At 42.0% G+C, this 23,056-nt stretch overlaps 1 protein-coding gene across 4 annotated transcripts in view; it reads right to left on the reverse strand.

Moving 5' to 3' along the window:
- The window catches only part of plecb (plectin b), a 123,482-nt gene extending 107,102 nt beyond the window's left edge, over positions 1–16,380 (reverse strand). For 2 of the 4 annotated variants that reach the window (XM_076737295.1, XM_076737287.1), the window contains exons 1-2: positions 15,803–16,380; positions 12,486–12,685 (exon numbers count right to left, since the gene is read on the reverse strand). In XM_076737295.1, the coding sequence (XP_076593410.1) occupies positions 12,486–12,675 (190 nt within the window). In that variant the 5' untranslated portion in view covers positions 12,676–12,685; positions 15,803–16,380. Of the gene's footprint in view, positions 1–2,458; positions 2,754–12,485; positions 12,686–15,802 lie in introns of those variants that run through there. The other 2 variants (XM_076737290.1, XM_076737289.1) reach the window with 1 other exon arrangement.
- Between the last annotated feature and the right edge of the window lie 6,676 nt (positions 16,381–23,056).

Raw genomic sequence — 23,056 nt, forward strand, 5'->3', positions numbered from 1 at the left:
AGCAATGTGAAGATACCATGAGACAGCTTTCTGTTGTCCAGTAAAGGTTTTACATAATATCAGCTTGTGGTCTCAGTCTGTCTGGAGGTGCAGCCATCCTGACGTTTCCTCACCTGCTAACAGAGGTTATTTTAAAGTGGATCACTTCAGTCCTCACACTGTGAGAAATGTCCACCCAAACAGGTCTTGAATGACAAATATCTTGAAACATAAAAAAATATCTGCGGTTGGCCTCGGTCTGTCTTTGTTTCAAGACAAAACTAGGGCAGTATGTGGAGAATATGGACAAGGTCGGGTATTGAGGAAGGTGTGCTGATATTCTGCACGGATACAGATGACACATTCGTGCTGCTGGGTACCTTGAGAATGTTTATAAACCAAATACTTTCCATTGCATCAGTAGGTATATCTACACACACATCTATACGACCACACTGCATGTCATAAACTATGATGTATGCTGAGACCTTCAGAGTACCAGCAGTAAGAACAAGGCTCAAAGGTTTACAAGTCTTCCTACAGCGCTTGACAGAAATGTAGCGGCTGTTACCGTATGTGTCATACTTTAGTGGGATTCTGCAGTAGGTCGCAAATATATCTAGAAAATATTTTTAAGAAAGAGAGAGGGAATATAACAAACTCTCTGATTGGCTGTGTCATCAGTGTGCCTTAATAAGGACAGCAGGTCCTCAGAGGAGCCCAGACGCTGTCGAAGAAGGAACACAGAGGAACGTCTGGAACATAAACACCTGCCACAGAGCCCCTGCTTCCCATTACCTCCAGCTAGAGAAACAGCACTACAAACACCAAGATCTGACACACACACACACACACACACACACACACACACACACACACACTGACAAACTGCAGTGTGCATACTTCTTAATGCATTCCGATGTTGTTTCCATTAAATTTAATTTGATACCAGTGTTGATAGGGCCAGTTGTTTCCCTTTTCCCACTCACTGGTATGTTCGTGAAAGTTCCCTTTTCTGTCAGTCCATTCCACTCTTTTCAAAATGCTTTTGCCAAAAACCTCTAAACACTCTAGCTCTATTTGCACTTGATATCAAGCACCCTCCCTCTTGTGTCACTAAGCAATCTACCCTTTGTCCTGTGAATTTCTGACCAAATCCAACCCAGTGACACACAATGGAGAGGCCAGAGGAGGCTGTCTATTTGGCGATGGTGCTGATTAAAATCGACGCACTCATGGTTCACAGGCCTTAAAAATGCAACACGGAGCAACATTTTTTTAAAAAAAGGATATGAGATGTCCACACAAATAGACCCTCTGACAAGAGAAACACACAAACATGCTGAGACACGGAAAATAAGTGACAGTGATTCAGCACAAGCCCAGTCCCCAGCTTCTCACAGAGAGAGATTTAAAAAAAAAAAAAAAAAACTGGGACAATATTTATAGAGGAGCTCTCCCACTTCCTGATGATCTGTTGGAACGGAACAGATGAAACATGCAAGAGGAAAAACATCTAGCAGGAGGAAAAGTGAAAGAATATCAACGTATGAGGCCGAGGATGCTGCTGACACCCCCTGACATGAAGAAAGCGAAAGAGACGCGTCACGATGGAGCGGCTCTGCTATGGATGTGGTTTTGCTTTCACCTGTCTGAACTAAGGCACCGTCATCCCTCACATCACCATCTTCCTCTGATTCGTGTCTGCAGTACATGAAGATTTCCAAAAAAAGTAAACTATGTAAGATAATCCCGCAAAGGCGTGCTGAGCTGCACACTTGAGGAGATAAAGAGATGAAATAAGATGAAGACTTGAGAAGTAAAGCATTAGCTCCCTGCTGTGCATTAATGAATTTCACTGTAGGCTCAGCAGCACCTGTTAATGTCTTCTGTTGTGACACAGGATACAGGAGAACAATCAGCGGAGGGCTCAGACTTCAACTAAACCCCTCTCTCGGTCTCATCGAGGTCAGAGGTCAGCAGAGTGGGTTTGTTGCTACGGTCGCATATCAAAGTGAGGCAGTGCTGTAAATCCACCGGACTCTCACAGAACACGCTTAGAGAGGCAGCGTGGAGGAGTGACAGCGAACATGTGCGCCAATCAATAAAACACTCAGCAGTCAAGAGATGCAAAGAGCATTGCCTGGCACTCTGCTCCACACACACACACACACACACACACACACACACATACACACACACACACACGTACGCACACACACACACACGTACACACACACACACACACACACACACACACACACACACACACACACACACACTGCAGCCGGCATGATCAAAGGCCTGTCAAGGTGCGAATGCGAACAGTCATGTGTTTGCAACGGTGCAGAGGCTGTAACACCAACAACAGACAAATGAATAAGACCCTTCCCCTACAAACACACATGCAGACACCTCCTCCATCATCATGTACTCTTACAGCAGCTGTCATCACTGTAACGTGAGTGCAGGCGCCCACCTTTATACTTCTCTCTGACGTTTTCATAAGCCTGGATGAAGTCCTGCTCCTCGGCATTCGGAGGCAGGTAGGCGGGCTCGTACATGGCCATGCCGGCGCTCTCACCCTCTTCTTCTCCTCCTCCTCCTCCTCTCTGCTTCTTCCTCTCCCTTTTAGGTCAGCTTCTTCCTCTCTGTCTCTGTGCGATGGGATGTGTGTCAGGCAGCCTGTGCTGTCCTCTGTCTGCTCTCTCAGCTGTGTGTGAACCCTCCACAGCTCCCAACTTCATTCCACAGCCCAAAACAGCCCCCCCCCCACCGCCACCCCCCACCCCCCTCTCTCCTCCTCCTCCTCATCTCTTCCATACCCTCCCATAGCCTGGCTCAGACATACTAATATAAATGTCAGGCCCCTCCTCTTAAAGAAACACAGACTGGACCAGCAGGCACACACACTCGCAGCCTGCCGCTTGTCAAGCACAAGCACAGCAGCGAGGAGAGCCGAGCAGCAGCATGACGCTCTCTTGTAACACTTGAGCTGAATTAGACGGTGATGGATGGCAAACAGATTGTGGGAGACCACCAAAGCACAGATACAATTCTCTCCCTGTCAGATGAATGGTAACAATTTCAATTCTTGAGTGTGACCTCATAAAATACTCACTCACTCTTTTTCTTTAGCTCTGATCACACGTCTGCATGAAAGCATGTGAGTCAGGTGCAATGACAGCAGCTCGGAAGAAGCCAATGTACTACGCCAATGTAATGTTTCTGAGCAACATTTCATTTTCAAATGGATATTTCCAAATGCTTATCATTACCATTATTACTGTTGCTGTTCCATTTACATTAAAACATTTAATGGTAGTTTGACTACTTTAAACACTTGACTTTTTTTTCCATCTAATATTAGATTTAGCACTAAAGAAACAGCATAATGTGGTCCATCTAGTGTCTGATAGACTGTGATGGTAAACAGCAGGAGTTTCACACATGTTAAGGTTACAGAGTGAGGTGGCTTCTGTACTCACAGCAGGCATTTCATATATGCCAACATGTTTTTGTGGTAGCATTTTGAGGCTTCTGTGCTTCTTTGGCTTGCTGCCCATTAAAGGTCAAGGACAGAGAAGCAGTTAATTTCTCACCTCCTGTCATGCTAACTTTGTGAAGTCTGGTTTATCATTATCACTGCTGCTAGCTCCCATTTCTCACTGGCACTCCATGAGACATGTTGCAGAGAGCCATATACAAATGCCTTTTTATTTCTAAAAAGTCAAGATACACAAGATACCATGGCATTGTGTGACAAGTGAGGCACTTGTCAGTTTCTCCATCAACATTAATCATAAACCACCACATCGTTTGTGCTAAATAAATAAATACATATCACCAGACCTTCATAAGTCTCCTACAATGAGATCAGGGTGAATACTCAGTCATTCCTTAGACTTTATACAGTATTCTGTAATGTCTTCATTTAATCATATCTGAAAAGGAAGCAGCCAGTCACTACAGGACATAATCTCATAACAAAGGAGATGTCTACCCTGTTTGTGCCGCAGTAACACACTTCAGCTGTAGCTCTCGGTCGCCGAGAAAGTTGGTGCCTGCAGCGCAATGAATACATTCAAAGGCAGCTGCAGTGCACATATGCCCTTGATATCCACCAGGAACATCAACTGTCGGGGCAGCCACTGAATATTCAACAGATGACTGGACCAGCCGGGCTGATGACAGTCCAGACCAAAATAAATTACGGATTAAAAAACAACTATGAGTCAGCTACACATGTTCAGCCTTCACTGGTCATTTTAATTAAATTTAGCTGCTTGATTGTCCTGCCAATGCATGATAAATTCACAAGGCGTTTTGATTGATATCAATGCAAACTGGAGCATTAAAAATGATTCATAACAATGATGTTGGAAAACAGAGACAGGTTCCTGTCAACGAACAGAGACATAGTGTGCATAATGGATCCAGCCAGCTCCTCTGTAGTGGAATCTAAAATCTATGTCTTATTAAAGAGCTTTATCGCAGCACAGCTCATAAAAATGATGAGCAAAGTAAAGACGATATCTCCCTGCATTATTTCCATGCTGGTTTGCTTAGGAGTCTGCTGAAGCACACGAGTGGAGATCTGATACAGGAAAAGGAAAATCCCTGCAGCTCAGCCCGACTATCAGACATTTCTCTGGCCAAGGCCGAAATGACATCAGCCAGGACACTTTCCTGAGAGGAAACACGATAAGTCCACTCCAAACTCCCTGTTGTTGCTGTTGCTGTAGAAGGGAGTGTGTGTGTGTGTGTGTGTGTGTGTGTGTGTGTGTGTGTGTGTGTGTGTGTCTATATCTTTACACTCACTCCAACAGGAAGTTTAAGTAGCACAGTTAGACACACACTGAATCAGCATGTTTTCTTTAATTTTTTTTCCACACCTTACTCTCTTGATTTGATTGCAGTTATATGTCATTTATCCATTTTATTATAGATTTTGTAGACACATAGTATGTCAGGGTATATTATGTATGCAATTCAACAAGCAATGGAGCATCACTGTTTTTTCACATTCTTCTGTGTGAAGATGCACAGTTCATGTCCACCGTAAACCCTATAGGCAAGGGCTTCTGAAAAGGCCAAAATCTTTAGGAATATGCACAAAAAACATGTTCTCAATGCCCAGAACACATAGATGGATTCAGATGCAGTCAACATAACCTCCTCCTCCTCCTGAGGCAGTATTAAACAGCTAAATGCTTACATACGCCTGGAAATAGGGAGCAGCACAACAGAGGAATGACGTCAGCATGTTGACTCTGGTTTCTGACATAAAACTGCACAGAACTATAAGGAGAAGCCAGGAGAAGTGGTCAGTCATATACTGTAACAATGACATGATTAAGTGTAATGTCTAGTTTGGACCAGTGGGCTGATGCTTGTCAGTAGTGAGATGTGCCTGCCAAAAAGTCACGGACACAGTCATATTTCTCAGTGTCTGAGTTAAATATTACAGGGACATCAGTATTAAACTGCTGGCTGACGTATGGGAACTAAGTGGAAGCTACGAGGAGGGATCTAACACTAAATGTTTAGCACCTCACCCACCATTAACACTCACTGACACTGGATCTCACAACGTCATTTTCTTGCACACACATAGTTGTGACACTTAAGAGATGCTTGAACCTCTGGCAGGGCACTTGGTGTCCACTCCTAAATAGCTGGACAACCAAATCTGGCTTCTGGACATCTGTTTATTTAGTTAAGCTGTGACTTTAAAAGGCACACGATCCCATGACCCCACTGAGAATGTGAAAGCGTGTGTGTGTGTGTGTGTGTGTGTGTGTGTGTGTGTGTGTGTGTGTGTGTGTGAGTGTGTGTGTGTGTGTGTGTGTGGAGCTGAGGGTTTGTATTCAACAATACTCAACAGGTGCATGCAGGGGCTTCACACTCCAGCACATATTCTTTAGCTGACTCGCAAGCTTTCCACATTCGAAGTGAATGTGAACGTGTGGGTGCGTGTTCCTATGTGTGAACCCTTTAACATGTGTGCACGTGCACTCCTGTCTCATGTATACATGTAATAGTATGTGTGTGTACATTTGCACTGCATGTGATACTGTGCCTGTGAATGGTGACATGGGCTAAACGAAACATAAAGAACGCTGTGAAATGAAACACTTCCTGTGCATCCTTAACAGGCAGTGGTGGAATGTAACCAAGTACATTTACTACAGTACTGGCCTTAAGTACAAATCCAACCTCACTCTTATACTTCACTGTATCTCAGAGGCAAAGATTGTACTCTTTACTCCAAATCTGGTCATTCACATTTTTTCTGCTAAACTGGAGGATTAAGTGTTCCTTTATGGGTTGAGAAAATTCTCCTTCTTCTGAAGCTAAATAAAACATTTTCAAACCCTCTTGGATCAGCTGAAAAATGCACCGTCACAAAGCTGAAAACAGGACTGTTTTTTTTTTTTGGAAAGTACAAACGTGATGATCTCATAGAAAATGAGGCATGGCTGTAGCTTAAATTACCCAACAGCATATGAAGTAGTTAAAATTAGCACAACCTCAAACATCTACAGCAGTAAAACGCAGCATACACATTAACGCAGCAAAGACATCATATATAATAATATAACACTGACAGGGATCATTTTACAGCACAATGAGTACTTCTTGCTGATAGTACTTGCATAGCTTCACATAAGTAAGTTGTCTTTTCAAGGTTGTAAAATATGAAACCCAATTTCTCTGAGTAATATACAGTATCAAAAGATATTCCAATTTCTATCTATAAACAGGTACATTTTGAAACATTCACACCCCTTATTGCATTCTCCAGTGGTTAAAGAAGCTACAGTACAGTCGGCCGTCTCTCGGTTTTCCTTTGTAAGTTTCCTTCTGTTTGATATTCCAGTGGGGCCGACTCGCAGGACAAGTGAAGCTACATTGTTAATATTATTAATGCTTTTTTCACACCAGTCTGTCCTGAGAATCAGATGCCAGTCTTCACAAATCACAGCACATCTTTCATACTCAAGCGTCAAGGGGATTACTGAAGCACAGCTCACCGCTGATGGAAAAAGCCATGGGGGAAACAAACAAAACTTTGTGTACACACACACAAGCACAAGCACACACACACACACACACACACAGGCAGGAGTTTAATACTGGCCAACAGCTAGACTGATAGTCTGGATTTGGAAGATGACAAACCTCTCAACAACAGTGTGACGGCTCTTTTTATGGGAGAATTTATGGCTGGCTCTAACTAAAATAGGACATATCCTCTGCTGGATTTTGATTGAATGGAAACTCTTTTGGCAGTGGAGACTTTGTTTGAAAGTCAGAGTAACAGCTCTGCAATTCTTTTCTAGTTTGTATTTTCAACTAACGCTCTCCTTGCTCTGAATTACATGTATTTTGAGCAAAATTTTAATCAATGTCTTTATCAGAAACAGACAATAGACTACGACTGTCAATTAGGCAGGGTAGAGGGCTGACTGGATAGCATAGCGCAATAATGCTGCAATGTTGCTGTAATAACAGTAAACTAACAGAAAGAAAAGTATAGAAACGGGCCTGGCTCCCTCTTCTGGATATCAGTCTCTAACTGAAAGCCTCCGATGCACAGTACCGAGGAGTAAATGTCTGTTTTTCCCCTGTCTTGCCTGGATCTGTGCATTTCGGCTCATTTACAGAGTTTCAAACTGATGGCGGGGTCCAGCATTCCTTCCCTGATGCAGCATGTAATGGGAAAAGCATAAAGGTCAAACCTGTAATAAAAAAAAGGGCAGAAATAAAGCTGTTCTGTCTGATAGGCTCCTTCAATGAGCATAAAACTTGCTGTCTGCTGTAATAAGGCGGAGCTCTGTAGCACCAGGGGCACAAGGAATACACTATGTACTGTAGTCGCTGCTATTTGAGACGGGTGTGGGAGATGAGACAAATTTTCCAGAAGCTGTGACGACTCTCCAGGATGAACACTTCCAGGCTACCAGCTCCTTTGACAGAAAGTGCCACCTAGTGGGCAAATGGCTTATTGCTGAAGGAGAACCAGTAGCTGTGATCACTTCACAGCACAGAGCTTGCTCTATGATAAGATGACATTTAATAAGCTACTGTCATGCTTCTTAAACTGCAGATGAAGAGGCAGAGCCCAGCATTTGTAATGAAAATCAACATCACAATCCCAAAAGTTAGTTTACCCAAGACATTGAGGAACATGATTAGAAATACAAAGCAGCTTTCATAGGTGAATCAGAGTGACTGTGAGGCATAATATGATAAAATGCTGTTGTATTCAGCTTTAGTGCTTCCATTAAATTTCTCTATTGCTCTATTTTGAAAGCTGCCTGAGTTAAGAGTCTTAGTGTGTCTATGGAGTAAATGCTGGCGCTGGTATCACTGCATTTGTGTAGATTTACACCTCTGCAGGGGCGCCTTTTCTCTGGTCCTGTCGTGGTACACGCTGATACCATGAGGAACAGACAGTGGGTGACTCACAGAATTGCCCATACAGCTTGTAATACACAAGCTATGTAGATACTTAGAGCTCTGTTCATTCCCACTGATCATTTCCACAGTAAATCTCTTCCACTTAACGAGTGTGTGTGTTTGTGTGAGAGAGAGATAGAGGGAGAGAGAGACAGTCTCTGTGTGGCATCATCTCAGTATCAGATCATAGCCTCCCCATAATAAATAATTGAGGAGCACTCTGCAGGGCTGTTTGCCGTTTTAAGCACAGCTTGGAGTCTCAAGGCTGATCCTGGAACACATACTGTGATGGTAAAGGCAGTCAGTTAGCGAACAAAGTTCAATTAGTGTCAATACACTTGATCTACTCAAATTATTGCAACAATCAACCCAAAAGGCACACAGTATGAGATTTTACCACAACTGCCTTTACAGTTATTATGGCTAAAGCCTGAAGATCTCTAACATGTTTCAGTTTACTTATTGGAGACTGTAATGCGTGACTATGTGCACTATCCAGGCTATAAGTCCATTGGAACTACAGGAAAACTTCATCTAAAGTATTTTTTCATTATGTTTTCAATATAACAACCCGATAAATATACATTTCTTCAAATTAAAAGTCGGGTGACTGCACATGTGAAAAAGGCTGAAGACTGCAAGTGTGAAGATGAAAAACAATCTGAGGGTGTTGAGTAACAAACATGTGGACTTACAGGACCCCTCTCGCTAGTGGCTCCATGCTACTAGCACAACACACCAAATCTGACCCATATGCAGTAATACATGGTATGATTATCACCTGGACCATGATGTGCATGTTCTTTATCTCTATCTATTACCTATTCAATATGTTTAAGGTTTTTTCTTGTAAAATGGGTGAACAGCCCACCAAAGACTTGTCCGTTCCCTGTAAAGTGTCTCTCAAGTGACGGTCAAACACTCACATCAACAGTCAACCAGAAGGTGGCAGGGTGGAGTGTCTGACCTGGTATGGAGCCAGGATTTGACTGCAGTTCTCATGCATACATTAAGGATTCTATACTTTCTCCTGCTAGCATAGGGGATGACCTCTGACCTCCCTCTCTGTCCTCCTGCTCTGACCCCAGAGCCACACTTTGGACAGTGAATTCTCCCTGTGACCAGTCTGACAGCTGACTGGCTGGTAAACTTTCAACTCAATCATTCACTGATTTGTGAATGAGTGTGCACTGAGAATCCACAAATAGTACAAGGACACAGGAGAGAAAAATACTATATTCTTTATTCATTCACAATATGGAAGTCTGGCTGCTAAAACAAAATGCAGCTGACCAGTTTTGCATGATCTAAAAAAAGAAGATATGAATTTCTATTAAAAAATCATCAGTGGAGTAGTGAGTGATTCTTGAAACAGACTTTAATAATGGTGACACCTCTTGATCGGATGGTCACATCAGGTCCTCATGTCAGCCCCAATGGAGTCTCCTCATTCCTATTTAGAGCTTCCTAATGTCAGGGCTTGGTAACGAGATCTGATGGTGTTTATTTCATTGAGGCCCTTCACTTAACACCTTCTCTCAATCTCATTTATCAAGGCCCATTCTCACAGGTGATTAGAAATGTGTCTAAGCTGCTCTAATAGGTAATTAGAAAGCTAAATGTAATTTGAAAAGTACGGTAATTTAGAGATCTGCAAAGTTGCAAAGAGCAGTCATGTACTTCAGGGACCGCTGACAAGACATAAAAAACCTGTCCCATGTGGCCTGAGCTCAAGTTACAGAGTTACGTAAATAAAATCTCAAGCCATTAGTCCGGGAGTTTCTCCAAACTCCTTAATACATGGACTTAAAGCATGAACATACTAAGAGTGTTTCAAACAGAAACAGATACTGTGATATCTGTGCATTTCAGCGTTTAAAAATGTTCCTTAAAACATTTGATAAGACTGCAGGATTTCTTGACCCATATGGGAGGATGCAATGCTTCTAAAGAAGCAGAGAAACAGTAGAGTGCTGCTTCAGCCACACAGGAGGTCATCACTGACAAGAACTGCGCATAGTCCGCTTCTGATGCCCTTCTAGCACATGCTCATCTGTATACAGTCAGTGATTTTGTAGCAGCCAGTTAGTCAGTCAGCAGAGCCCACAACAAAAGCTCAGCCTCACCCATGGGTGCTGACACAGCTCGACCTGGCCTTCTGATGCACAGGAGAAGAGCAGTACAGGACGCAGGCCTATTGTAGGCGCTTAACTTATCCAAACTTCCCCTTAACTGGGAAGGAGCCCAGCATTCCAAAACAAACACGATCAAAGACTTATTGTGCTAAAATTACAGCACACAGGGGGAGTAATGAACAACTCACATCAGCACCACAATGATGAAGAAGTCGTAAAAATTTACTGTTTGTCTCAGCGACTGATAACGTCCATTATGGCCATCAGAATTCTCCAGTTATCTCTTCATCATTTGAGTGCAGGTGTCGGGTTGTCCTGCCTGTCTATACTGAGGTAATTATAAAATGGTGTTGCCATTACTGACTCAACAGTCTCACACATTTTTAGAATTTATGTAATGTAATCTCTTCTTGCATATCTGCCAACACTGATGCCATATATCTATGAAAAACCAATAATGTCTGATCATATTAGCCTGCTGAGTTGAGCTCTGCCTTAGGCTCTGCATCGCAATGTGATGAGGTACTTTAATTTACTGTGTCATTACAGTTATATCACTCAGGGGTGAATTCAGACAAGTGTATGATTATATTATTGATATGAGTCATGTCATATTATTGAAGTGTACTGTTAATTACATGTAATGAGGAATGATTAGTGCTGCTCATTTCTTGTAAAGCCACGTCTTTGATTAATTGTTGTTGTCAGTTTTACATGACGTCTAGCTGTGAAGACGTATCTAACACTTGGTCTCAGGCAATCAGCACAGCGCAGCAATGGCACTGCTAACCCGTAGTGTAAATAAATAATGTGTTTCCAACATCCTGACAGTTGAATTGGACAGGATCCCAGTCTATTGTCTGAGCAAAAAAGAGCCACACCTCACACTTGGAAAACGACCGTCTCTTGCTGCTTTCCTCGCCTTAATGTATAAAGTGAATATCCTGTTCAGCTTGCAAAACCCATCATCAGTCTGCAGGGGAAATACATACCAAATACACCGTATGCATGTACAAAAAAATCTGTTGGATTTCCTTTCTGCACATGACTGTTCTCAGTTCCTGCCACCACCAGACAAAGATGACAAAGACGTTTAGGACTTAATACTTTATCACCATCCCAAGTCCACAAATTCCAGGTACCTAGCTGCTATTTCAAAACATGTATAAGCACATTTACACCACAAAAATTAACACATGCTAGCATGAATATGTGACCAGTGGAATTCAGTGTTCAATATCTCATAACAAGCTCTCCACAAGTTGATGTCATGTCGCCTGACAAGTTCTACCCAGAATGCAAACAAGGACATACCCATCGAGGACAATGGCTTTGACGTAATTAACACATGAGCTTTCAATTGCTTTTCATAGGCAGAAGAATCAACATTCTGAATAAGGTCCTTTATTCCTTGTTCATGTCAGTTGATTTTCAAAGGTGAACAGTCTGGTTTCCACTGCAGGTGGGCGACACAACACCCACTGTCAAACAAATCTTAAAATACCCTCCACATTCCTCTAAAGTGACTCATTTCCCTTTTTTCCTCAAAAGATACATGATCACATTTCCAACTGTCAAAAAACAAACTTTACACTAAGTTTTAGTGCAACTTATCCTGTTAGCTACTAAAGAGCTTGCTAAATGACAGTTGGCTGGCACTTTCCTTTTCCCTCCTCAATAACTCTTATTCAACGAAATAGCGTACAGTCCTAAGAACAAAGTGCCAGAGGGGATACACGACACAGTAGGTCCACAAAGAAAATAGAAAGGTTTGTGACTAACTAGCGCTGTTTCTGGTTATGGTTCAAGAACAGGAGGTTCCTCTTTTATCATTGGTTACAGTGAGTATATGTACACACTATATGATGTGTGAGCGGCACACTGCAGTAACTGTAGTCGTCCTACCTGCGATGCGAATCACAGCCCTCTCTGCTGGATCCAGGACCTCTCCGGAAGCTGACTTGGAGCGTTTGACCCTCTGGTGTTTGGATAAGTTCCAGGGCAGCGTGTCTCCAGGACAGGGGACACTGGTCTTCTCTCCATAGCTTTCCTCCAGTGGGGTTCGATCTCTGCGTCTGTCTTTACGCGATGCCATCTCCTACCTTCTGGAGAGATTACAAGACAGAGGTTGAGACTGACTGTTTGAATGTTTCAGATTATGCAGACCATCACAAGAACACCTCAGACTTGACACTGAGACTATGATGTGATAGAAATGTATCTTCATAATGATCACTTAATGCTTAATGCTTGACTTGCACACATCAGACTGGTTGGCTTCTTTTCTGTGCTATGTCTATCAAAAGATAAAAACATGCATGTCAAAAGAAGGACACAGTAACTGTCATGCTTACTTTACTGCTAATCATCAAGTACATTAGTTTAACCCTGCCAATAGTGACCATTAGGTGTCCAAGGCCTCTAAAAGTAAACACTCAACAACTTCTAGCCAAATCTCTCGCCACATATCAGGCTAAACATTAAACTACTGACTCTTTGATGTGTTAGCTGGAACCAAGTGGTAAAAGAGAGACACTCAAGCTTCATTAAAGCATTAGGTGTTGTGTCAGGCTTTCTCCTTAGTGCTATGACCGCACCTCCTCTAATGTTTAACTGCCACTGAAATGTATGACAAGATAAAACTCAAACTACTTAATGTTAGAGTGCCATAAAATGCAAAATGCCGGGCAAGACACACAACGTACTTTGTAAAATATGACCAGAGGCATGTGGAGATGCCTGCAGGGAGAGGCTCCATGACCATGATAACAGCATATATGGATCTTCAACTTGTCCCATGCAAAATTGAAGATGTTACATTGCAGCTCCATGGCTAATTTTGCTCTTCTCAAGTGGATTTAATGAAATTATCAAAGGATTGCTCCATTAATTTAGCACTGCACTCAGTGTTAAGCTCACAGTGAACTGTTTTTCTTTTTAAAAGGATCAAAAAGATGCAGCAGAACCAGAGATAATGAAAATGAATGTCAAAACATGCCGCCTACATTACCCACAATGCAACTCCACCACCAACAGTTCAGTCAGAGATTCAGGTGTGTTATGCTTGTAAGGGCTAATGGAGCCTGGAGCAGCTAGCCTCAAGCAGAGACGAGGAGTGAAATTCACTTGAGACAATTTCTTGGACTTCAGGCAGCTCTCTCTGGAGCCACAAAGGCTTTCTAACACTTCATCCACATACTGTACGCAGCAGTACTCCTCAACACCTGTAAACTTTGATCGGTAAAATTGGTGGAGTTCCCCTTTAAGTCGACACTGCATACGGCAGACTGTTCACTGACTGACTATGTCATTTAACAAGTGATATAATGACTTTCTGATTAGCCAAAGGTAAAATGCTGCTTGTAGGAAATGAAGTATTCATCACTGGATGTCACAGTGTGACTCACTCTGGGTTTTGTTTAGGCTATTTGTTCAGTCTCTGACCTTTGCCTTTAAGTTAACTATTTACCAGTAATGTGCAGCATTCGTTAGAAATAGTGACAGAGCAGAAAGGATATCTGTGTCACTGTGAAATACCACAACTCCCCATGGCATGCATGACATCACACTCATCTCATTCCCCATTAATTTTCTGTTCAGTACATTGTGTGTAGTGCCATGGGGAAATGAGTCTTACATAAAAGTGTCCTCTTTGCTGTGAAGACCCAACAATGACTGATATCAAGGCAAGTATGCTGCATGTGCCAAAGACTGAAGCTGTGTTTCCTGAAAGGCTCTCTGACGTGACACCACCTGTCACTTTCCGTCATGTGATGACACGATCACTTAACTTTATGTTAAATATTTCAAGAGACCTTCAGAGGCATGCTCTAACTTAAACTGCATCAACAGTGACTTGGAAAATATACTTATTTATTAAGTTATTGGACTAGAGAAATAATTCTGCAGCCGTTGTTATGACACTGGCACCCGCTGTGAGAGATAACCCTGCGTTCAAGCACCTGCACTGTAACAGTAGATGATAGCAATATTGTAACCTGCCTTAATGCTGTCATAGCTGACCTGAGTTCAGTGTTCACTCCTTTGAGAAGTTATCATATTGTACATGTAAATGCTCTCGCGGTCCAGCTCACACTGGACCAGGATGTTGCCATACAACAGGATTAATGAGCGAGGTTCATATAAATTAAATGAAAATGAAAATGTTGATGGTAATATGACATACTTTAGTTATGTGTGTTCATGTGCTTCTGGAGCAAAGTCTACACTATTCACCTTCTAGACTTGTAACCTTTGAAGGTAAACATTGTCAAATACTGTATGGCAGCACACAATACGATCCTTGTTGGTCAGATCCAGTGGTAAGTCAGTGATAAGTAACAGTAAATTTACAGTGATGTCATTGCACCTGTTTGTGACATCATCCGAGGAACGTGTGTTTTCATAGCTCACCTGTGATATGTGTATCCTTGCTTTTGAGATGAGTTTTACCTCAGTCTAATCATGTCCCATGAGCTGGCCTTATGGTCATACTGCATACATATTATAGTAGAAACATAACACACACCAAGGGTTGTAGTGAGGTGCTGATCACTGGAAGCAAACTTGACAAAATGAAGGAAGTGATCAAGATCCTGACGTTCGAAGTGACATCAGACTAAAAGTGAAACGCATATGGAGCCAGAGTGTGCAACACTTTTTTTCTACTCTCTACACTGCATTACAGACCACACAGTAATGACACACAAAAAACGAATGGCCAGTGCTGCTGGACCACAGTAAAAGCCAGTCTACGAACTAGCTCATAAATTTAATAAGTGCAGAGTCTGTGATCTCATTATTAGCAGCACTGTGGGCCCTCACCAAGCCCTCCGTTGATAAGATGCAGTCCAAAATACATGTAGTGTGATGCTGTTGACAGTCTCACTGTGGAATTGTCTGCATATGTATAAACTGCAACAGGAGTGTCAGCTACAGTATTATCTAATGATGAAGATGTATTCAGGGCTATGGTGCAATTAAACTATGCATGATTTTGCTGGGCACCTCCAGGAACCTGAAATTCCTAAACACCGGCCTGATGCACCTGCAACAAACTGATCCCAGTGCACACTAGAGTGAAGAATGGGATGACTCAGTAAAGCAAGTTCACAGCCGACTACTCTCCTGTCACTGCTCAAACCTACCAGTTTCTCTTGAACTGTTTACCCATGCACAGCTGCACACACACACATTAGCAGTGGGGACGTGTGTTGTCTTACCTTGCTGCTGTGCTGGATCAGTGCGTAAAAACCTGTCAAACAGCCATGAATGCCTGTGCTGATGCTTCAGTCTGTGTCCTGCAGGTTTTCGCCACCCAAGACAAGTGAAGTCCCTGAAAGCCCGTGTGTGTGGCAGCGCATTGGCATGTGTGTGCCGGTAATGGTAAGATAGCCACTCCTTTTACGGGAGGCAGGGCTGGAGGAGGCTGGAGAGACGACCCGCGGCGCAGAATCCGCAGTCATCTGTGATGTTTTCTCTCGCCCTGCTCGCTTTTGTTTCTCATCCAACATCCCTCCCCGGCGACACCTCGGAATTTAAAGGTCGTTGATCATTCATGCATTCGTTCACTGACACCCGGAAGCTGCCAAACGCTGCTTCTGACCTTCATAATTGCGGAGAAAATAGGAAGCAGGACCTGCTGTGGTGCCACTGTAGCGATCCAGAGCAATTAACAGCGTTTCTCCAGCAGCGGGGTCCTGCGCTGCGGTGAAAAGCTGATTGGCTCACTGTTCGATTAGTTGGCCTGGTTGTCCCGGGCTGAGCGATGCAGCCTGCAGACAGCAGAGCTCTCAGTGACAAGAGTTTAAGAAAGTGTTTTGGCTGTGGAGATGTTTGGATGAGGCTATCCTAATTAAATATTCACGTGTGAACAGACATCACGTGACACATATGCTGCGATAAACACATGCAAACACTGTGTTCTTATGCTGGGGGTCTATACTTTGAGTATACTGCAGTAAACCTAACACTGGCACCTATGATGGATCAGTTGAACAGCAGCATGTCACTCAGGCTGTTAGAATATTATAGCCCCTGCAGCAGGAAATGTGCCCTGTCTGAAATAATTTGTGCAATTTAGCCAGCTATGAATATTTATTGGTCAAGCTGCTTTGAATCGTTATCATGTCATGGGCAGATAAAATATTATACCTACCATATGCACGTTCTTTGCAAAATAGGGGTATAATTTATTAGTGTCTGTAGCATACAAGCAAAGGGCTGTGAGTCCAGCCACACATTATAATACCACACTGCAGTACAAGACCCATTAGTGCAGCCTAATGGAAAAAAGCACCGACAGGTCCAGACATAATCAAAGCCCAGTGCAGAGGTCGGGCATTACATCTGCTCAGTGAAACTTGTTTGATATTTTCACACAAAGCCTAAGTGCAGATGTCACAAATGTTTTCATGAAACATGTTTGTCACAAAAAGACACCACTGTGGTGAGCTGTAAACTCTTTGCAAATCAGCCCAACACTCCACAGCAAAGTTCAGCCTTTTGTGCCTTACTGAAGTGTTGTAGTATTTCAACTCAAGACAGCATTACAGTAGGGGGGAAAATATGATTATTTATACCGTATATATAAATTTGTCCACTGTCAGAGATTTTGCCACACCATTTACACTGAGAAAAATAGATCCCTGCTCTCCAATGGGGGAAAAAACAGTGTACTCACATGCTGTGCATGTACAAGTGAGCCACTTGGACCTTGCTTGATGATTTCCATTTTATGCTGCCAATACTTCTGTGTCACTGCTTCTTATCCTTATTTCAGAGGAAATATATTTACCTTTGCTACCATTATTTGGTAGCTGTGGTAGGAAAATTACTGAAATATGCAGAATTGCTGAATGGCTGTTAAATCATCTGTGACCTTTGGCATCAGAGAGGTTTTTTTATGAATCAGTAGCTGTAGTTACTACTTACTTTTTAAGTTACATTTTATACATAAAACACTTTTGACAAGCTTATAAATTGCATTGTTAAAGATTAAACCAGTGATCCCAAACCTTTTTGGCTTGTGACCCTTTACAAAAAGCAGTGCAGCGTCTAGTTTGGACCTCTTACCACATTTCAAGTGTTAGTAGTTCCACCAAAGAGACATTTCCTCTCTAAACTTCTCACATGGTTTCATTTAAATATATGTTTTAGGCCCAAAGAGGTAACATTTTCCAATATTTCACAAAAACAGTAAAGATTCAGGCCAAAGAACACAAATTTGAGCAGCAAAATGTGTGAGCCTTTGAGGCAGGCAAGTCTTAGTTGGGAACCATTGGACTAAAACCAGCTACAGCAGTAAAATGCGGCTTTCACATTAATGCATCAGTAAAAAGTATCAGTATAATAATAATCAGTCACAGGGGCCATTCTTTGGAGTAGCATGTTTACTTTTGATACTTTTATGTGCATTTGCTGATAATAGTTTCATAGTGATGGAGTATTTTTACACTGCTGTACTGGTACTTGAGTAATGGATCTGAGTACTTCCACCACCCTGCTGCTCTCGAGGCACGTTGTTGTGCACGCTCATCCCTGCTTGTCAAGGATTACTCAGTTATCCTGTCAGTGACAAATATGTAACTATTCCCTCACATTCAGATGCGTACAGCTTAGTGCAGCACATGTATCAGACATTCAGTGACCTGAAACAAGCACAAGTCCTATGGCCTTGCATGACAGTGGAGGGGAAGGGATAAACTATATCAATGACACCTGCCTAGACACTTGACAGTATTCACTGAGGCCATACACATAACCTTTTTACATTATGGGCTTAAAGGAGAGGTCATTATACTCAAAACAGAAGGGATACAAATCTGGAAAAAAAAAAAAAAAAAAAAAAGATCATGATAATAATGAGAAGATTAGGGTAGACATTAAACACTAAGTGCACTTTAGTGATGGAAAGATGATTCCTGTCTTTCTCAAAGGATGACCTTGTCTTGCTCACAGCGCACAAGCTCAGAGAAAACCTTCTGCTGTAGTTCTCATCTCAAAGACTGTAGAGATAAACACACCTGAGACATCTCCATTGTTATGCAAAGAGGCTAACCTTGCCTGACAAGCTGAAATTGGTGTGTTGCCAGTGTGGACAGTGGTTATGAATGAAATAATGGCCTACTTTCCAATGCAGTATCTGCACTTAACATTGTCCGCTGTCTGGCTGTATTAGCAAGCTGACTTGCTGTGTAAACTTACAAATGGCAGCATCGAGGCTACATGTCGTGTTAACTCCAGATACAGAGCTGACCACATTAAAAATAAACTTTTTTTTAACAAAGTGGGGGGGAAGATGGAGGTAGTGAGTCCTACAGCTGCAGTATTTAAGAAATCTGCTGATTCAAGATTACCATCTATTACTTACCTGCACTTCAGGATACAGATGATAACAAAATGAGGATAAGCTGTCTCTTGGTACACAGTTCCAATATAACTACAGGGTACATTTGTGGGTTTTTTTTAGATTGATACAGTTGTTACACCAAGTGCAGCTTATTGTTGTCATGGAGTGCAGGAAGTAGAGAAGCTTCTTCACGATGAGGTGTCTCAACTGAAACTCAGGAGTGTTCATCGCCCAGCTGTAAAAAAAAGATCAATTTTATGTCCTGTCATAATGTCATGAATAAAGGACACAAATACTGCAGTCACTGAAAGACCTTATTGAGAGCCACTGCACAACATCAAAATCAAAATATGACATTACAACTTTCAAACTTAAACATAACTAAACCTGAGCTGAGCTAATGCTAAAACCACAGCCAACAGCCAAACAAAACATGTTCCCGTGTACCTACATGTACTGTATCAGTACATACTGAACAGGTGCACAGTACAAGATTTCCTCTGTAAATTGGGACGATTATGCTGTATGTTGTGTTAATCTAAAGCATGACTCAATATTTGTATATCTTTACATAAAATTTGCTTTAATGATGTTTTCATAGATAATGTAATGAGCTGCAATATATCTTGTAACACTGAATACATTTTGGACATTACCTTACATTTTTAACACCGGTTATTGAAAACTTAGTAGATCTGCAACAGTTAATCAATTAGTTGTCAGCTTTTAAATTAATTGTCAAATATTCTGGTAATTGATTGATTGGCCTGAGTATTTTTTTTAAATTTTCGCTAATCTGTGAAAGTTTGTTTCTTTGGATAGTGGACAAAACCAGACATTTGAGGATGCCATCTTGGGTTTTGGGAAACACTGGTCAACATTTTTCACCATTTTAGAGATCAAACAATTCATCAGTTAATTGAGAAAATAAATGACGGATTAATAGGCAATGAAAATAATCATTAGCTGTTGCCCCAAACTTTAGTTATGTTCTCTGTTAAGAATCTCTCTGTGTCTCTGTGAGCCATTAACATTTCTCCCTCCGCTGTTTTGGGGTCTCCTAGCTACCTTTTAGATCCCCTCACTCCCTCTGCCCAGTTGAAAGTCTTTATTTGGTCTGTAGCTTTCAGGTCTTGCCACAGCAACAACAGAACCAAATGTTTTGCCTTCCACTAGTTTACTGTTTGTGTCTCTGCATTAATTAGTCCTGGATTTACTGGTCTGTGTCTGTGTGGACTAATGTTAGACAGCAAAGAATTTAAGGTCCAACATTCACAGACTGAAGCTTCAGCTAACACAGAAACATCCTTTGTTTGTTTGTTTGTGTCTTTGTTTGGTTTTACAATTCATTATCTTTAATTTCAAATATTATATATGAGCTGTGATGCTTTGGTACTCTTGTTACTAAGTTTGTTTTTGTTCATTTTATTGGTACTTCTTCATTTATGGCTTCAACATATTTCATCCTCCAATGGTACAAAATTACCTCCATTCATAAATATTCCCACAAAGTCTGCAAATAGTACACCGACACATGTATATATCAAGGATATAAATATATCAAGAAAAAAAATCTAACAACAACAAACTAATAGCACTATTCTGTAGTCTGTCTCACAATTCATATCCAGACCTCCAGATTTGGCTTCATCATTAAATATGAAATAAAAGAGGGCCAAACATCTTCAAATATATACCCACAGTCTGTCTGTCACACACACACACACACACACACACACACACACACACACACACACACACACGCACACACACACAGCCAGACCAGATGACAGATGAGGTTGATACCACTTTGCTGACCCCCACCACCCAATTCAAACAAGCTTTACCCCCATGAATTCCCAGACCTCCTCTCTGTTGCTCACTGTGGCAGATTTGAAGGATTTATGCATCATATGGGTGCATACTGAGTAGGCTGGGGGGAGCAAAAGAGTCGACTGCAGTCATGCTGATATTGTCTGTGCTTCCAATCACATACACACACCAAAACACACATGCGGCTGCAGCAGCCAGGAATTATTCCAAGAACAACACTGCCCTCCAGTGTAATTATAAAAAAATAGTTCCTCAAATGTCATTAAAAGCGGGATTGAGTTCAAGGCAGGTCATGGATTATTTGAGCAATTCCTCATGAGAGTCTTATTAAATTAATTGGAAGAAACTTTGTTTTATCCACAAAGCCTCAGACATAACATTCACCACACACACCACATCAGTAAAGCTCATCCTATTCCTCAAGCACTTAACATTCTCCAGGCATCCACTGCCTTACCCAACGGAAATACCACCTTCGCCACCGTGAGCCTTTTTCTGTTTAAAGCATCATATGACTTATTTTTTTTTATCTGTTTGTGTGATGGAAGGTGCGTATTTTCAGAGTACGATCATGCCAATAAAGCCATAAAGCAATGACGGAAATCTGGAACGCTGAAGCAAACGTTATGTTAAGTGTATATGATTTACATAAACAATAAATGGAAAGACTGAATGCTTCTCCGCAATGAGTCATTTCTGGAGCAGACCGTATCAAGGGAGAGTTTGTGCAGGCAATAAGAGGGCAGCAGAGCGCTTTGAGATATGTTTGCTGTAACATATGACTGTGTATCAACAATATTAAAGAGGAAATATGGTGTGATTATTACAAACCACCAAACACACTGGCACACACACAGTCACACCACACAGGCATGCAGGATGCAGCGCGGGCCAGATGTACACACAAACATGCATAATCCACAGACAAGGCCGTACATCCATGAGTCCATACACACTCACTCACACACACACACATACACAGACATACACGAGTTGAGTGCGAAACCACATATACACACAGGAGCACTCACTCGCCATAAACCACACTCATACACACACGCACACTCCTGCAGTGCATACCTCCCCACTATTGGTCCAGACCCAGACACCGCATGCCAGTGCACCTCGCTCCCTGAGCCGCAGGCCGCAGGAGTAGAAGAAGAAACAGATGGGTACCAGCTGTTTGGAAGAGAGCCCCGGGTACACAGCTACTGTATTGCAACCCACACACACACACACACATGCATGAACACAAACTCATTCAAGTTATTTAACTGCGCCCATGCCTATACTGCTTCTAGTATTTACTCACACAGCATTTACAGGTAATGTGTTGTTAGTGACAACTTTAGATGTGAGATTATCTTTGTAATTCAAAAGCAGTAACCACAAACGACGACAGATTCACTCGCGTTGAAATCCACAGAGCACCTTTAAATACTATATGTAGTGCAGTCTGTAAATGCAGCAAAGGGACGTTGTTTTAGCTCTGTACCTACGCAAGCCCACTTTAAGAATAAAAAAAAAAAAAAAAAAGAAATGAAAGAATAACTATGAGGTTAAACTGCTGACTTTGAATGTGTTCACATCCATATTCAGCACTGTAGGAATGATTCCAGGCAACCAAAGAGGGTTCTGGGCCAAAATGTAGAGCCAGTCACCCCTCTGTCTAATGTGTTTCATTTGCTGAAAGAAACTCCTAGAAGAGGCAAAATATGTGAAGACGGCTGCACTGCAGGCTTGGTAGAGCACCACCAGGGAAGTTAGGAAAGTGTCTGCTAATGTCTGCAGTTCACAGACTTCAGTCAATGATTGTAAAACACGTGCAACCGAGTGTAAAGCAGCACTTATAAACATTTTCATATTAACAACTGTGTAATGTGAAAGGTGTGGAAGTGACAAAGGTGTGTACGACAGCAGGTGTACATGTTAAAATGTCACTTTTGAACATTACATGTAAAGAATGAAAGCATACAAAACAAAAAAGGAAATGTACATCTTCGAAGTTTGTTTTCTCAACAGCTGCGACCACTGTTCCCTAAATAAACGTCAAGTTAAGTGTCCACAATGAGGCCAGTGGATGCTGTTGACGGTTCCAGATTCTTTCTTTGTTTCCTCCCTGAACCCAGCAATTGCTGATCCAACCTCAACTATCAACTTTCTTCCTATGAGTCAACTGAGGTGGCGACTCCTTCAGCTCATTACAACATGACTTATTGAAACCAAAGCTCTCCCTCTAATGCCTGAAATGCATGTTTCCTCTGTCTGAATGCCATTAGTTACAGCCAGTGGT

This window comes from Chaetodon auriga, chromosome 8 (assembly GCF_051107435.1).
Source record: "Chaetodon auriga isolate fChaAug3 chromosome 8, fChaAug3.hap1, whole genome shotgun sequence".
Taxonomy (NCBI): domain Eukaryota; kingdom Metazoa; phylum Chordata; class Actinopteri; order Chaetodontiformes; family Chaetodontidae; genus Chaetodon; species Chaetodon auriga.